Source organism: Nanorana parkeri, unplaced genomic scaffold (genome assembly GCF_000935625.1).
Source record: "Nanorana parkeri isolate BGI_ZX_2015 unplaced genomic scaffold, ASM93562v1 scaffold481, whole genome shotgun sequence".
Lineage (NCBI taxonomy): Eukaryota > Metazoa > Chordata > Amphibia > Anura > Dicroglossidae > Nanorana > Nanorana parkeri.
In genome coordinates, this window is record NW_017306749.1 from 921,391 (window position 1) to 939,279 (window position 17,889).

The 17,889-nt window shown below is 40.7% G+C and overlaps 1 protein-coding gene across 1 annotated transcript in view; it reads left to right on the forward strand.

Moving 5' to 3' along the window:
* The window catches only part of LOC108790555 (suppressor of tumorigenicity 7 protein homolog), a 126,199-nt gene extending 108,940 nt beyond the window's left edge, over positions 1–17,259 (forward strand). Inside the window, exon 15 of the mRNA XM_018560842.1 lies at positions 17,139–17,259. Coding sequence (XP_018416344.1) covers positions 17,139–17,234 — 96 coding nt within the window. The 3' untranslated portion in view covers positions 17,235–17,259. The remainder of the gene's footprint in view (positions 1–17,138) is intronic.
* The last annotated feature ends 630 nt before the right edge of the window (positions 17,260–17,889 follow it).

Below are 17,889 nucleotides of genomic sequence, written 5' to 3' on the forward strand. Positions count from 1 at the left end.
CTGGGCCCCTCTTGCCACCATGCAGTACAACAGATGTACACATGTAAAATTCTTCTACATGTGAATGTACACTGAGTGGCCAGATTATTATGACCACCTGACGTTTGTAGGCAAATTAGCTATAATTTCGCGCTGAAGTTGCTAGAGGGCCAGGCCATTATAAATAGGGAAGCAGGTTGTTTACCACGACAGTAGAAGTGATTTTTTTCTGAAGATATGGGTAAACAACGCGATTTAACAGCCTTTGAACGTGGGATGATTGTTGGCGCTCGGAGCCATGGAGCGAGTATCAGCAAAACAGCAGAATTCGTTAAATGTTCAAGAGCAGCTGTTGTTAAAGTGTTTAAAGACTGGACTGTCAGCTGAAAATCTGGGTCTGAACGTGCGAATTGTGGCCGTCAGCGACTAGTCAATGTTAGGGCAGAACGGAGAGTGGCAAGACTGGTACAAGACAACAGAAGGGCAACAGTGCATCAAATTACTGCAGATCTTATTCAGGGATCCTCTCAAATGATCTCTGAGCACACTGTTCGCCGTACACTGCATCGTATGGGATATGGAAGCCGAAGGCCTGTTCGAACACCTTTGCTGTCATGATTTGGGCCCTTTAATTCGTGTGGAACAACGTCTGAATAGCACAACATACCAAAGTATCGTTGCTGATCAAGTTCATCCTATCATGTTGATGGCGTATCCCAATGGAGATGGCTTCTTCCAACAAGACAATGCCACGGTGCTCGTATTGTGCAGGAGTGGTTTCAAGAACATGAGGGAGACTTTACCTTGCTTAGGTGGCCCCCACAATCACCAGATCTCAATCCAATTGAGCATTTGTGGGACGAAGTTGAAAGAGCCATCAGGCAGCTGGTTCCACAACCATCAAATCTCACAGAACTGGACAGTGCTATTCATCAGGCATTGTGTCAGATTCCTCGCATCACCTTTCAACATCTCGTGGAGTCAATGCCAAGAAGAATCGCCGCAGTATTGAAGGCAAAAGGTGGCCCAACGAAGTACTGATGGGGTGGTCATAATAATTTGGCCACTCAGTGTATATTCATGCATTATATGCAAGAAGAACATCAATAGTACCCTAGGGGCAGAAATATTCATTGCGCCTTGCTGTTCTAACAAAGATTATTATTACATTGTGCCATTAAGATGATGTAAACTCCTGATGATCACATGAATAGTGTTTCTCCAGAATTTTCTGTCTTCAATTTGGTCTACAGGTCTTAGTTTCTTACTTTCTGTGACTATATCCCATCCCTATTTTTGTGGTCATCCTCCACATCAATTTTAAGTGGTCTTGTAGGTTGTGTGTTCTGTCTGTGTGTGCCCTGTGTGTTTTTTATTTTTTTTTGTAGACAGTATGTACCCTGTGTGCTTTGTGGTTTTCCATACTGTGCATGCCCTTTGTGCTTGTGTGTTTTTAGACTGTAAATGCAGTGTATACAGTGTGTTTACAGTGTGTTTACTGACTGTGCCAGCCCTCTGTGCTTTGTGTGGTCAGTCTGTAAGCTCCGCCTGTATACTTTAGAACTAATTCAGTCATAGTACAGAAAGCCAGACAATGTCTGCTCTTTCTGTCTGTGTTCTTGTGCTGAATATGCTAGGGCTGTTGTGTGTTCTCTTAGTGCATGTGCTCTGACTGTGTGTGCTTTGACTATGTGTGCACTGTGTTTTGACTGCGCATACTCAATGTGCAGTTGCTTCATAGTGTGTGTACTCCAGTGGGACACTAATAACAGTGAAGTGGGAGAAGATCAGCCAAACAGAAAGACAATGTAACATTGCAAAGAAGATCTCGTCACAATGAAAATGTAAGCATAGAGCTATATCGCGCATTAGCTCTGACGGTCTAAGAACTCTATAGCACTGCTGACAGGAAGTAGGAGGTGTTCTTTTGCAAAGTAGAGCAAGGAGGAGTGGAGCAGAGGGATATTTGGGGAATGTTGACTATGGGCGCTCTGAATGGGTGCACTGACTCTCCAATGCTCCTGACAGGAAGCAGCAATGGCTCTTTTTTTAAATGTCACCCAGGATCAGTAAAAGATTTTTAGAATACCAGTTTATAAGTTTTCTTTGTGGAGTTCTTATACATAAGCCAAAGAATGCAAAGGTCAGTTAAATACTACATTTAAGTGCATACCTCAAAGCTAGTGTTTACCATGTATCACATGGTGTGGTTTACCTGACATTACTACCTGACATGTTAACATTTGTCACTAGTACCCCTGAACTGTGTATAAATATATTACAATCTATTCATTGAGCTTTTAAGTAACTAAAAAATACTTAGTTTGAACGATTTTATATACAGTAAGATTCATCATATTCTAAAACTGAACAGAAATACTTCTGTGAAAGAAAAAAAAACTTTATACCTACCTCTCCAGTGGGCAGTGTGTTTAGTCTTTGCTTCCTTGCAGAGCTCCAGGTACTGCTGCTATCTGACAATTTCGATTAAACCACTGGGTGCTGTGGTTCTATCTGCTGACCCTACATCACTGCTATGTCCTGTAGTGACATGGGGTCAGCAGGGGAGCTACTCGCTATCTGTTACACCCTGAAATGTTGGATTGATGTGGCAGCTGGAACTCTGGAAAAGACTGGACTTTCAAAGGGCTGCCCACCAGACAGGTAAAGTATACAGCTTCTTCTTCTCTGGAGGAGCTTTGACTTTTAGTTTTGTTCAGATGTAAAATAATTTCTTTTAGCTGATAAGAAAAATTAAATTAACCATGTAGAAGTACTGTATTTTCCACCCTATAAGGCGACTGGGCGTATAAGACGACCCCTACGTTTTGTGTTAAAATATAGGTTTTGGGCTATACTCGTCGTATGAGACGAGTATAGCCCAAAATAATGTTTAAATGCACCCACTAACCTCCATGGCGGTATTCCCGAGTGTTCATTAATACAAAGCCTGCCGTGATTGGCTCAGCGCTGAGCCAATCACGACAGACTTTGTATTCATTAATACAGGCTTTGTGTTAATGAATACAACCCCCGATTTTCAGGCGATGTTTTTGGGTCTAAAAACCAGTCTTATACGCCGGCAAATACGGTACCCCTCAGATAAATGAACCACAGATTAACAAGTTAATAGTATATATAAACCAAGATGGTGTATTGGCAAGCAGAGGTGTTTAAACTGTCAAAGCTGTAATTATAGTTAGTTGCGGCAAGATAACTGCACTTTAATGCAGTTGCCATATTAACAGAAGTGAAACCTCAGCATCCATGTACTTGTGGTCAGTCTGTACATTTTGTTTTATTAGGGCTAGCAGTCCAGCAACAGTGATTTCCCTTCTGCTATTATATGAAATGTTATGCACCCTCATAACAAGGTTGCTGCATAAGTAGGCAGGAATGTTAGTGTTACCACATGCTGCAATTTGCATTGTTATGTTGAAACAAATTCACATTATATGTAATTTTTCCATATATAATTCTTTATTTGGTAAGTCTGCTTTTAATGAAGAAATTATCTTATACTGTATTCCTACCACTTACATGGCTTTGACACTTGGGTGTCATGTACAAAGTAAGAATGTATTTTTCCATAAGAGATGGCTCAGTTCCCGTCCCTTCGCCATGGAGATCAGAAGAAAGCTGGACACTTCCTGTGGCTTACATCAAAGTCATGTCTTAGTCTGTGTTGACATTAACAATCACCTTGGTGCTACACACAGCTTTGCCAAGGACTTTTGAAAAGATAATACATGTCATCCTCAGGTGGTGTCAGGAACAGAAGTCTACAGTTGAACAGTTGAGTAGGAGATCACTTGCTTGCAAGGGTCAGACTGTGATCTCATCTTGTCTGACTGTGCGCTTGCATTAGGAGAGGATATATTGGGATTTAAAAAACTGTGATGCAGATCAAAGTGGAAGCAGATGTATCCTTACCAGGATTCGTCTAAAAGGCATTAGGGTGACATTTAGAAAATGTATCACGTCTGCTCGGGATATGTCTGTGTCTCCATTCAAGGAGAGGGCACTCTGAATTGAAGCATAGTCAAACCTATAGCTGGGTTAGTAACAAGTTATATTTATATATTAAACAAAACAAAGGTTGGCTTCTTCACTATAGCACTTTTATTATAATAGAATGGAATTACATCCCTCCGTGTTAGATGGATTGAGCCTACAAATGTGAAATTAAATACTGTTCATGAGCACGTATAGCTTTTTTATGTAACTGCAAGTTTAAATCAAGTCAAATCAACTTCTAGAAATTGGCACTGCTTATTTGTTTCTGCTTATTTGTAACACTTTCTGATTTGGTGTTTTTTATAAAAAAATATAATTTTTGCTTGAACAGTTTGTTATAATTATTGTCATTTGGTTTTAAATGAAAACTATTAAAATGTAACCTGTGTTTTCCCTTACAGCACAAAGAACCAGGTTCAATATAAAATTGCCCTTATTACAGTTTGTTTTCCTCCCCATCTTTTCCCAGCTGCTACAAGTTGATCCTAGTCAGAGCTTAGGCCCCATTCACCCTAAGCGACATACTGTACCTTTTGGAGCGGATCCTCACGGCCGGGATAGCGCGACTTTCGGGGCGACGATCCAGCGACGGTAGCGCGACCTTCACCGTCGGGCTGCATTGAAAAATCACGCAAAATACACCGAAAAAGGGTCCTGTAGAAGCGACTTGCGATCGCGACGGGTGACACAGAGCTGTACATGAAGACAGCTCCATTGAAAATCATTAGCCGGCAACTTCTTGCGATATAGCACTGCAAAAATGCGCGATATCGTGCGGCAATCCGCTCAGTGTGAATGGGGCCTTACACACGGCTGAGAACTCTCTCCCTCCCCCATGTGATGGCACTGGTAAGCACCAGCAGTGTGACATGGGATGAGGGAATGGAGGCGACATGCCTCCCTATAAATGCAAGTACATTAAAGTGAACCTGTTGCTTGGCCCTGCATTGGCAAAGCACAGGTTCTCTGAGGGGGCAATAAATCTCTGGCAGATGCGGTAATCCTTCTCTACTCTTCTAAAAACTAAAAATAAAAGTTTTCAATTGAGTCAAGCTTTATGCTTTACAAATCTTCTCTTCTTTGAGAAAATACGTAAAGCCAATTTTGAAGCCTTTAGGCCTCATTCACACGAGAAAAGGCTGGCATGTATAGCTCCGTGCACGTCCGTATCGGGCAGCTCCCGGAAAGGACAGGTGCTGCATGTAATTAGAACACAGCCCCTGTCCTTCTCTATGGGAGTACGCAGCCGTATGCCACCCTAAACTCACCCCAAGTGCAGGTCCGTACGGGTGTGGGTGTCCCGGCTCGGTCCGTAGGGGTGTGGGTGTCCCGGCTCGGTCCGTACGGGTGTGGGTGTCCCGGCTCGGTCGCAGACAGGATCCATCCTGTCAGCGTACAGGTACGGACGCGCAGGGCGGTTGAGCATAGGGCGGCGTACGGCCGCATACTACCATAGAGAAGGACAGGGGCTGTGTACTAATCACACGCAGCACCTGTCCTTCCAGGGAGCTGCCCGATACGGCCGTGCACGCAGCACGGAGCTGTACATGCCGGCCCGCCCTTTTCTAGTGTGAATGAGGCCTTAAACTTGCCAACTGTGTGGTTAAAGCTGATAAATAATGGTGGCTTGAGGACAAAGGGAAAGCTGCATCCAGTGGTGTTTCATTAATGTGTGCAGTGCATGTGAGGCATATGGACACCAAGGTGGTGGGACCCACTGTGCGCTTACTGACATTACACATTGAACATTCAGTTCAGTACGGGCTGCTTTGGTCTCTGCATCTCCCCCTGCCTCTAGCACAGCCCTCCCCCCACCCTCTTGGTTGCTAAAACACTGGCAGCTGCTAGGGTCCCAACAACCACTGAATTTCCTGGCCCACACATGAGTGACACAGCATAGTGAAGCGCTTGCCCAAGCATGCAAAGGAGGACAGAACTTCCATTATGGATGGAACTCATCTTGAGTGTGTCTCCATCCAGAACTGCTCAACCTCCCAGCTCCCACCCTCTGCCATGCTGTGTGAATGGGGGGGTCTCTGATGTTAAAGTGGGTGTCTGAGGTAATGAGGGGCTCTGTGTTTTAAAGGCAGGCTCTAGCAGTGATGACATCATCTTCTCACCCCACCTTCCCCCAAAATTACTCACTTTCACACCCAAAGTGGCCTAGTTAAAACCATTTAAAGTGCCACAAATGCCATACTTTACTTTTTCACCCTCTATTAACCTAAATTATTGGTGTTCCTCTGTGCCTTCATTGTAAGGATAAGTGATATTCCATATCTTCTCCTATCCGAATGCTGTCTGAATAGGTAAAATTGCGCAGTTGAATTTAAAAGTGCAGTCTTCGGGACTGTCATTCTGATCTTGGCATTCCTACTTAGTGAGTCAAGATGGCCTGGAACAATTATGCAGGTTGGAAATTCACATTTTCAGTCTTCACTATGTCAAAGTATGTTCTGAGTTAGTCACTCACTAGGTAGAGTAGACATGATCAGGATGACAGCCCTTGTGCATGTATCTTTGAAAACCCTTAAAAAAGTTATCTTTGGCAGTTCACATAGCTTCATCCTTATGGATTCACATTTAGTATACAACTGTTATTACTGGTAAGTTAAAGGCTTGATAACACCTTTTTTCTTCTAAAATTGCATTTGCTTCTATTGACATTTAAATTGAAACACTAGGCAAACTGTGCCATTGAAACATACACACAATCTCCACTTTAGTGGCTGAGAATGGGCAAATCCCCCATGCCTCAGTGCAGTTTTTGGTATCTTGACATTGCTTCTATGCAAATATCAACCGTGTGAAAGTGGTTATTTGCCTAGCTACTTCAGAGCGTCCTGCAGGTGGTGCTGATCTATCAAATCATGTAAGTAAAGGTATACGGCAACAGCTTACGTTCTCAGCTATATAAAAAAAAAATTTGATTTTAGAATTTAGTTTAGGGAATTTTTGTAATGCACTACAACACTTTGCTGGTAATAATTTTAAAATCTGCACATTTTCTTATGGCCTTTGTTTTGCTTCTTGTAAGAATGGAACACAGGCATTATAACGTGAAAAAACCTAGTTGACATATGACAATTGTTGCTACATGGCACAGAACAATATAAAATGTATTAAATATTCTGATTCATCTTCAGAAATACATTTTGAGAAATATGCTGATTTTTTTGAAGAGGTCTGCTTTTTACATTTTGTTACATAGTGCTAACATTTTTAGGACCCAAAATGCAGGTATGAAAATGACAATGTGTTTCAATTTAAATTACTGCAACTTAGTTTTTTTTTTTTGTACATTTTTGGATCTCTGTCCATATGGTAATAAGACAGCACATTTCCACCTTCCCTTAACACTGACTGCATCCTGTCTTTCTGTTTTACTGCCTTCATGTAAGATGAAGGCATTGTTCTCACCTCTGTGCAGATGAAGGAGATTTAAGAATCTTTATCCACTTTGATGCTAGCAAGGAACTTCAGAGCCAAAACTGCTTTAGCTCAGGCCATAGCTGAAGTTTTTGATTCTCTGATCCCTTTGGTCTGTGGGAATTCAGGATTTTCTTTCAATAAAACCCTGACTGTGAAGGATTTTCTTATTAAATGCTGTGTCTGATGTATTTTCCTCTCCCCTTGTCTGCTCTTTTTTGTTAATCATCTTTTGAAAGGCTTCACAGTGAAGTCTGATCATGACTTCTAAAAAGCTTTCACTCATCCTCTCACTTTCCAAATCTATATTAGAGTGGCAGTCAAGTGTAATCACTTGGCATGTAACACTTTCAGTGCCATCACTTAAAATGCGAACACTGGTCCTGTCTTGTCTGCCTCCTACATGTTTTGTGCACACATGTATTTTGATTTTATAGAAGACATAAATATTCCATACTGAGTTTAAAAAAAAATGCTTAATACCTGATTCATATAGTATCCTATTGGCATCACCCTAGCCATTTGTGTGATCCACACTCTGTCTGTAAATGATTGCCGTGCAGAATGGCAAATTAACAAAATGAGTTTGTATTTGTTTTTTTTGTTTTTTTTTGTGGTGGTGCACATATCAGTTATGCATTGAGCAAGGAATATAAGTCGTGGCTTCCAATCCATATAGATGCTAAAAAGCACAGAGATCTCTGTTTTGGTTTTTTTAGAGGTCATTATTGTAAAGTGGTCACAGCACCAAGATTGCTCCTCTGATGGACTACAATCCTGCCTTTAGTTTAATAAATTGTGTTGAGATTATAGTCTATAGCGAGCTTGGAGCAGTGGCTACTTTACAGCACACACAGGGACCATGGGGAACAAAAGTAGTCACCCTCCAGAAGGAAGGACGATGTCAGCACCAATTCAGAGATGATTTGAGGATCTACAGCTGAATGATACTCAAATAAGATACATCTTTGTTAATAGTTAAGGTACTTGAATACATTTTAAGATTTAACTCCTGAGTTTAGTGTCACTTTAAGTACTGTTGCTGACTCTGTGTTCCCCTTAACAGGTACTAGATTGGAAAACCCATAAATTACATATACACACACATAAATCTGTCAACAGCTTCACACAACATAGCATACATTCTCTTCTAATCATACAGGAATATACAATGTAGATTCACATTTGTAGAAAATAATTTCTTGAACATTTTCTGATGCTTCTTCACATTGAAACTGCCTTGGGAACACTAAAACATTTAATAATATTTTTAACTTGCCTAGATGAATTTGAAAGTTTTACATATATGGTGGGGGTTACCTGCACACTTTTCTTTTTTTTGCTCTAACAATAACAGAGGTATGGATATTTTTCTGAGAAGAATAGAAACTATCCCTTTAAATTTTGTCATGTGAAGAGAGATTCCTTTAAAAGTTGCTGTCATCACTAAAATAAAAATAAAATCATAGGGGATGATTTGCCTGTATGGATCATGTTGAAAACAATGCTGAAGACAGGTGCCAAACTATTTTGCATGCAATTTCATTCCCTAGCATGGGAAGGGAAACTGTAACGCTGGAAACCACACCACAAAGTTAAAAAAAAAGGTAACGTTTGCTGATATTCATAAGGGACCTAAGTTTGGCTTTGCAACAGGAATCTGTCGTATAAACATGTCTACAATGTCAGCACGTTCAGAGCGGGCCACATCTTTGAAAAAAGTGTTGAGTAAAATGTGCTTTTGTATTTCTGAACCTTACATATGTTATCTTGTGACATAGATTCTATTACTCATACAGGCTTATTGAATAAGGCATTGCGGAGAGTAATGAGGTGCAAAACACTAGTACAGAAGCACGATCAGGGAAACTGTTCTAATTGCTGTAGTGTATTGCGCTTTGTACATTACTGTTTGTTGTATGAATTAAAGTCAAACTGCAGCCAAAGCTTTCTCATATGGAGGATGTGAGGGGAATCTAAAGTATACTAAAGTATAGACTGTTACAAGGATAAGCTGGTTAATTACTGCATCCTCCCATGTATACACTGCTACTGTCCACTATATTAACTTGGTTTGTAGGGCTTATATAATATCTGGACCTTTCAGATGTTACCATAGGTGTGTGCAACCAAGTCTGCTTTAGAACAGACCACTGGAGACCCAACCCTAAGTCTGGTCACATGACCCAGTTTTAAAATGAACGTGCTTTGCTACACAAGTCAAATTCACAGGTTCACTTTAATTTAACCCTCGACAGCAGCATATAGTTACCTTACTTTTGCTAGCATGCCACACCATTCAGCCACTGGCAACAAAAGGAAATCCACCCCCATCCCCTCAATGCCCACTCGCCAACAGCCCTCCAATGTGCAGCCCCTTTTTCTATGAGCCCCACCAATTGTAAAGTTCCTCTTAAAATTAGTAACCATCAGTTGTCCACCTGTGGCCCCTTTTATATTGATTTAGCTCCAGTGCCCTAAAGGGTAGGTATTTTGCCAGTCCACTTTTTTCAGTTTAAACGGGCATCTCTCCTTTCCCCGAGATTTACATTTAACTAGTGTTTGCAGCGATGTGGTTATGTGGCAGCAGTGTGGATGAGGACACTCATAAACTATTGCCCAGGAAATAGAGAAGGCACAAAAAGTCAAACAGTACTTGCAGAGGGTGCTTGTGAGGACATATGTTAGTAATGAAGAGGAAGCAACAAAAAGCGCAGTGCCACTATGTCCATTCTTTACACACACACTGTGCTAAATACGTAAGGTACAAGAAGACATGTATGGAATTGCATTTTGAGGAAACCCCTAGACACCATGTCTAGGGGTTTCCTTAAAATGCAATTCCATACATGTTGGTTGCCATTGGCACTGAGGGCAGAAGACCCAAGATACCCTTGATGGCTTTTCCTAGAAAGGCCACTGGGTAGAAGCGATCGGATGTCTTTTCAGTCACTCTAAATTATGTAGATATAATTAATGTTTCATTTGGCCAAACAGGAACTTGTTTTTACACATACTAGTATCAACTAAGGGGATCGGCTCTGGTACCACACCCTACAAAGACATACATAGGACCAAACAAGAAATTTGAGGGCATTGCAGGTACAGCCACGTAGCCGAAAACATATTTCCAATAAAAATGAGGGAGCAGCTTCTGCTACACTGGCCTTGGTTGGGATTGTCCTGTCACAGTGATTGCACTCGCCCTTGCCTCTCCTGCAGCAGAGGGGAGTCGCTGCATGGATGTGGATGTGTTTCACAATCTGTTCTGTGTATTGGTCCATGCAAGCTGGATCTATATATCTCCACTGCCTCTTAAGGAAGCTACTGTTGTAGTGAAACTCGTTGAGGAAAGGAGCCTTTTGCCTGAATTCATTAATTGAATAGTTACAGGTTTGTTCATCTTTGAACAAGGGATTAAGTGATGCGACTATAATACATTTTTGTGTGGAGTCTCTATTTTCCAAGCATGGTTTTAATGCTTTTTGAATTAAATTTTAACTTATGTAAATAAAATTATTGTTTTTTTATTGGAAATATGTTCTCTGCGACCTGGCTGTACCTGGTCCTATGTATGTCTGTGAAGGTTCCCATTCATCCAGGTCATGGTATATCTATAAAAAAATAAATCAAGAATTGTATGTCAGTGAAACAAAACAGCAGTTACACCAGCGTACGGCACAGCATAGAAGAGCCAAACCTTCTGGTCAGGATTCAGCAGTGTACCTACATCTAAAGGAAAAAGGTCACTCCTTTGAAGACAGTCAAGTACGCATCCTAGACAGGGAGGAGGACTAGTTTAAAAGAGCTGTGAAAGAGGACATTTATGTACAAACAGAAAAGCCAAGCTTAAATAGAGGTGGGGGAGGGGGGAGAAACATATATTGTCTGCCACATACAATGCTGTTTTAACACCTCTCTCTGGGTGAGAAAATAACACATGCTAGCTCCAATTATGCAAATGCAATCAACGCCTTACCTCCATGAGGTCTCTGGCCCCATGCTGGTACAAATCCTGCCTGTTTGGGGGAGATATGCTTAGGGTGTATTTTGGCTAGCCTAATAGCCATAAGTTTAGATTTTCACATGCTGGTTCAACAGAGATATTGGGGTTGATTTACTAACCTTATAAACACGCCACACACAAGTATACACCTCTGTAGTGAAGTAGAATCCTGCCAGCAATAGTTTTTTTTTTGCCTTTTTTGGTAACAGTGTGATGTAGGCTTGACTTAAGGTAGTTCAGTGGTCTTTAATCTGCAGAATATGATTAAATAAGGACACCAAAGTGGAAGCAGCATCTTCCAGTAACAGCTTATTGAATTTGGTGGTTAAACCATCTGGTCCTGGTGCTTTGGCCTGCAGGGAGGTTTTGAAAGCAGTGTGTAGTTTTCGAAGAGTAGGTTTGGCATTTAGTAGGGCTAAATCATCTGATGAGAGAAAGGTCAGGGTTAAAGATTCAAAGAAAGTTTTTCCACCCAGAGGATTGGTAAAATTGGTGGTGTATAAGGATTGGTAGTAGTCGCCGAATATATTTTAAATGGTTTTAGAATCAAAATGTACTGTGAGTTGTGAGTCAGCCAGACAAATTATATGTGGAGTTGGGCCTTGGACTGTGGTCCAAGTTAGCCAGGAGTTTACTGGATTTATTTACAAATGTAAAGATTTCCACCACTTTCAGTGACCGGATCTCTTGATCATAATGTGTTAGTCAATGGTCATACTGTAGTTTTGTTTGGCCTGAATCCAAGCTACCCAATATTCTGCGTTCTGAAGTTGCTTATAGAGCAGGTAAGCCTCCCAGACCTGTTTACAGGCCTCTGTATATTTTTTCCTAGTCTTCTTTTTCTTAGAAGTTGCATAGTCTAGAATCCTAGACAGAAATAGATCAATCCTAGACATTCCTCTGTGAACATGTGTGGCAGAAGTGTGTATGGTCCCTCTTCACCAGATGGTAATATCTCCATACGTCTTCTAAAACCACCTGCAGTCAACATAGTGTCAAGGTGTTTATGTTGTACACTAAGAGTGGCAGAGAAAGGTTTTCCTTCCCATGAGTGGTCTTCAAGTGGACAGCACTACAATGAAACCTGATCCAATTAGAAGATAGGAGATGAAGTCAAGGTAAGCAGAAAAAGATTTGTTATCAAATGGAGCCATAAATATGCATAATAGTAAGCTGCTGTGATCCCACCTGTAGTATGATTTTTGCATACTTGAAATATCTTAAAGAGAGCTTGGAGTATTGTGATTGAACAGAATTTTTGGAAATTTTTGTTTATTGGAAAAGGTTTCAGGGGGGTCCTCTAATGCACAAATAGTTTTTGCACAACCGTGTTTCTGCCAGTAGGGTTGTCTATTTTGCCAGTGAGGGTTTGCATACCTTTTAATGATATGTTTCACTGACTGATATGATTTATAATTACAATCCTTCAAGTCACCTACCCTGTGTTCTACTGCTTGGGTCTATTTATCCTTGGTATCTAGTGCAACATATGCTGTTGTAGAGTGTCAGCAGTAATTGTGGAAATATCTGATGGCCACCTCTGCACCAAGTATTGGTAGTCTATGGGGGTGCCAGTAGGGTAGTAAGATGGCTCAATCTCCGAGTCCTTGGTCACACTATGTGCCTTTGTCATCTTGGAAGAGCTTCATGCGTTGTAGAATATGTAGTGAGGGCTTTGCGGAGTGCAATTGGGCGATCAATTTGTCCATGGCCATATTAGGTTTTGCGTGCGACATCAGTCTGTCCTGATGTCGGGCTGAGGAGAGAGTAGGTTGTGTTGCTGTGGCAAAACAGAGCTCACAAGTGCTTGTCTATCCCACTTAAATAACAGAATTCCTTGGTACTAAAATCAGAAGTTGCAGCCTCAAAGGAGATTTTATATTGTAAAGGATAACTGTTTTTAATCAGGTGTTTGCATGTATATTTTAAACAGTTTTTAGTGTAATATTGAACTAGTAAGGGGAATGTAGTACACTTTACCAGTTTATTTTTATATTTATATAATGTATTTGAATATATTTCCTTTTTATGTGAAACTTTCAGAGATGTTTTTACTTTCAATGTGATTTCAAGAGTATAATTTCATGATTGAAGTGGCATTATTGCACTTTCACTTCTTCTATTACAAGAAACTTGCATTTTTAACAAGTTCTGAGTCGCCACTTTAATCCACTTCTCTCAGAAGTGGTATTTACTTTCCCCTGTAATATTCGTATAGGTGTATCCATGTAGCTCTAAATTCACCTGTTTGTGTAAATGTTTATAGTGGCAACCCTTCCAAATGCAGATGAAGGTTTGGAAGAAAACCATAGCACATCAATTTCTCCTAAATTAAAAATAGCAAATGCCCAAATTTTCAAATGCTTGTAAGTCAGCAGGCAAACAAAATCTCTAGGAGCAAAAGAGCACAAAATGCTGTGAGTGTACTTTAGATTCAGAATGTAGTTGAAAGACATTTCAAAAATAAGGGAGGCATTAGTGAATTGGTGAAAAGTTGTGTGTTATCCTACTAGGAATGTGTATATATACTCACCTGGTTGGTTAAATTTTTCTGTCTTATCACCTTCAGAAACATCGGTGGATGCTATGTGCTGTCTTATCTGTTTTATGTGACCCAATTTTGACCTTAAGAAGAGCACCACAACTTTGGGTGTTATGGACATGGTGCTGGATGGATTGAGCAGTTTGCTAGGCTTTTATTTTTGCCTGCATCCCCATTGGGGAGGTTTACTCCCTCTAATTCTGAAATGACACGGAAAATCCAAAATTATGAGTTGCTACCAGTAAGGAAATAGTGGGGAAATGTTTCCGATAGGAACACTTTTTCTCATGATAGCTGTTTAAATAGAGATTTGCATTACATTGTAAAGATATTTTCACACTTCCTGTTGCATCTACAGGGCAGGAAGTGAAGGGAAATCTCCGTAATGAGACACAGATGGTAAAAAACCCTGACATTGGCATTAGGCCTCCCCTGCGTTATCCAAAATGATAGAAATTTTTTGGGGCTTTAGATATACTTTTAGCAGGAATGCTAGTCAAATTCCTTCACATAAAGGTGAACACGTAACATTACATTATACAACTATACATTTGAAATAATATGCAATGTCTAACAGCAATCAAGTAAAATTACTTGTTTCCCAGTAAACATTATAGTAATAATTCAGACAGAATTGTTCTGTTCAAAAAATGGAAGCATAGGTGCAAATGTACAATAATAAATGATCAATTCTTTGTTAATTTTACCCAGAGAATAACAAATTGGCACTGTGGGAAACTATTTCATATTTGTTCTTATTTTCTTCTGTCAGGATCCCCAAAAATGTCCACATAAAAAATATTAATTTTTTATACATTATAAGACATAGCTTGGAGTACCTGAGCCTAGTATTGGACTCTACCTTCTCCAGAGTCTTCCTGTCCCTGGATAAAGCTGCTATCCTTCCACTCTCATGTTCGGACCCTACAGTTCAGGAGATGTCCAGTCATTGGCTTTCGTACAAAGGCCCTGGGCTTGATGGTGGCCTCCTTCAAGATGGTTCCCTATGCTCAGTTTCACTCCAAGCATGTGTAGCTCAAAATCCTAGCTGTGTGGGACAAATAGGTTAGATCCCTAGATCTTCCCATCTGCTTGTCCAGCAAGACAAAGCTTGCCCTGGTATATTGGCTATCTAGTCCAGCACTGGAGTCAGGGATTCTTGGAAGGTGCTCTCTATACATTCCAGCCTAAAGTTGGGACGGAGTCCTGGAGAGACTCTCAGTCTGGGGGACCTGGTCGGAGGAGGAGGAGTTCAGCTACTGATAACCATTCTGGTACTCAGCGATTTGGTTGTCTATTCAACGCTGGACGCGTTTGTCTATTCAATGCTATTCAGCTTTGGACCTCTCAAGTCCAGAGTCATCCGACCAGGTTTTAGTTTCACAACTTCATGGTCGTGGCTTTCAACAACCATCAAGGAAGCACCAGAGGTTGTGCAGCTCAAAGACAAGCAAACCTAATTCTGGCTTGGGTGGACCTTCCGGTGATGTCCACTGTACACATTTGAAGCTTAAAAAAAAAGTGAGGTAAAGTGGTCCCTCCATGGAGATGTGTTTCAAGCCCTGGGTCGCAGGAGGGGGACACCAAACATGGGTGTCCAGGTTTGACAAACTGGAAAGGTTTGTTATCAGTACATCTGCTTTGCAGAGCTGATGTCAATGGCTGAAATCGAGTTTGAGCCAGGGCACTATATAAATGGATATTGTATGGTTTCCTCAAACACTCTAAACACTTGCAGGTGGGTTGATTAGCTTCTAACTTGACCCTACTATCAGTGTGCATGCAGGATAGGAACCTTGGACCTTGAAATAATTGAAAGCAGGGATTGCCCTGAAACTCCTTGCAATCATTTCTTATATTTATTCCCAATGTTCCCTTATTTTTTGCATTATTCCTGATGAAGAGGGTGTTTTTTTTACTCCTGCAACGCGTTAGCTATTCTACGTTAATGTCCCCTGACTACTTAAATTTGTGTGGCCCTTCAGTTCCTATATCTACTTGGTTTGTTACCAGCACCAGGGATCCCCAATCCTTTGCAGTGGATGCCTTGGTGACTCAGTGAGATCAATCCCACCTGATCTACGCCTTCCCTCCACTAAAACTCTTGTCTTACCTCCTTTGCAGGATCAAGACAGAGGCCATTCCATTGATCCTCATTTCTCCCAACTGACCCAGAAGGTCCCCTGGCAGACCTAACATGGACTGTCCAGACCTGCCATCACACTAATTGGTATTTAATGCTGATTTTCAGATGCTGACAACTGCACGGCTGTTAAAGCCCAAGTCCTGAGAGACAGAGGCTTTTTGAAAGCTGTCATCTCTATGCTCCTATGCCAAGGAAATCAACCTCCTACAAAGTCTACCATTGCATCTACAGTAGAAGGCGTATTTTGCTTGGTGCAAGGCCAGAAAGTTTCATCCTAGGAAGTACTGTATGGGACGCATTTTATCCTTCCTACATTTTTGCTTGTTCCAGCATTTGACCTTGAGTACCTTCAAGGGTCAGATATCTGCTTTAGCTATATTACACTCAAAGAACTGAAAGGCAAGCCAGAGACTGCTTGCTACTCACTACTTAGTGAATGCCTTTGTGCATGAGTTGGCCCATGTTGTTCACCCATTCATACTCCAGTTACTTTCTGGGACCTCAGTTTGGTCCAGTTGACCTTTCAGAAGCTGCACTTTGAACTGATTAGAGATATTAATCTGCCCTTAATCGTTCACGTGGTGGCCTTCTGTATGGCCAGCACTTCTGCTGGACACGTCTCTGAATTAGTGGTTTTGATGTGCAAGGAGCTTTTTCTAGTCATCTATAAGGATAAAGTTGTGTTGTGGCCTAAGACTTCCTTTCTCCAGTCAGTCGGCAGTGGCCACTACCCTCATGAGCGTAGAAACCAATGTGCCATAAATGTAGGCCTTTTTTGGATTAAATAAGTGGGAAATCTAGATTATTAGCACTACTAAACCGTGCATCTGAAACCTGAATGCACTGAGCTGATTCTTATAGCTAATGTATAACTATATTTATTTTCTCTATCTGTTTTTTTACCTTCTGTAACCTTGTATTGTATATTTAGCAGTAGCTCCCTTTCTCATCAGAACATTTGTGTCCTCTGTAGTTATTGAAGTCTAGCACTGATATTAAATTTTGTTTCTATCTTCCAGTGTTTTGTGACGTTACTCGTTCCCTTTAGTTATATACTGGGAAAAATGGAAAACATCATACCCTCCAGCTTATGGCACTATCTGAGACGCATGTGATCTCATCAGAAGACTACAAGCAACAGGAGGCAACAAGAGCAAAAAAAAAATCTTTGTAGTACCAAGAAATAAATGTACATTGGAGATGGTTTATAAAAACAGAGGAATGGGAAAATTAGAGCAAAATTGTATTTATTGTCCATACCAATATGCTTTAGTGTTTGAGATGTAACAACCTGGTGTGTATGCTCGCCACTGGGGCCGGTATTCAGAAACCATCATATTTTCATTATTGTGTTTTTTAAATTAGTTTTTCTAGTAACCCTATCCTCAATGTTTCTAAAATATGAACACTATTGAAAATGTTGTTTTGAATAGTAACTATTGTTTGCTTACTCCTAATTCGAGGATGGTATATATGCATTTAAAGCAAATAAAAGATAAGCCGCTTTACTGTCTTTTCTGTTTACTGAGATGCCAAAAGGACATGCTTTACTATACCGCAGGAAGTCAGGGATGTGTTATTTCCTACAAGTTAATTGTCTATTTTTATGAATGTTTGTTGTATGTAAAACACATAACCCTCCAACTGTACATTGTGAATCTCAGGTATTACTATTGTGTATCTTGGGTGAAAACAGGATAAATGGACTGTGTGGTACTTTGTCTGTGCCTCTTAATTATTTTTGCATTAGGTTTGCATAACAGTTGATCA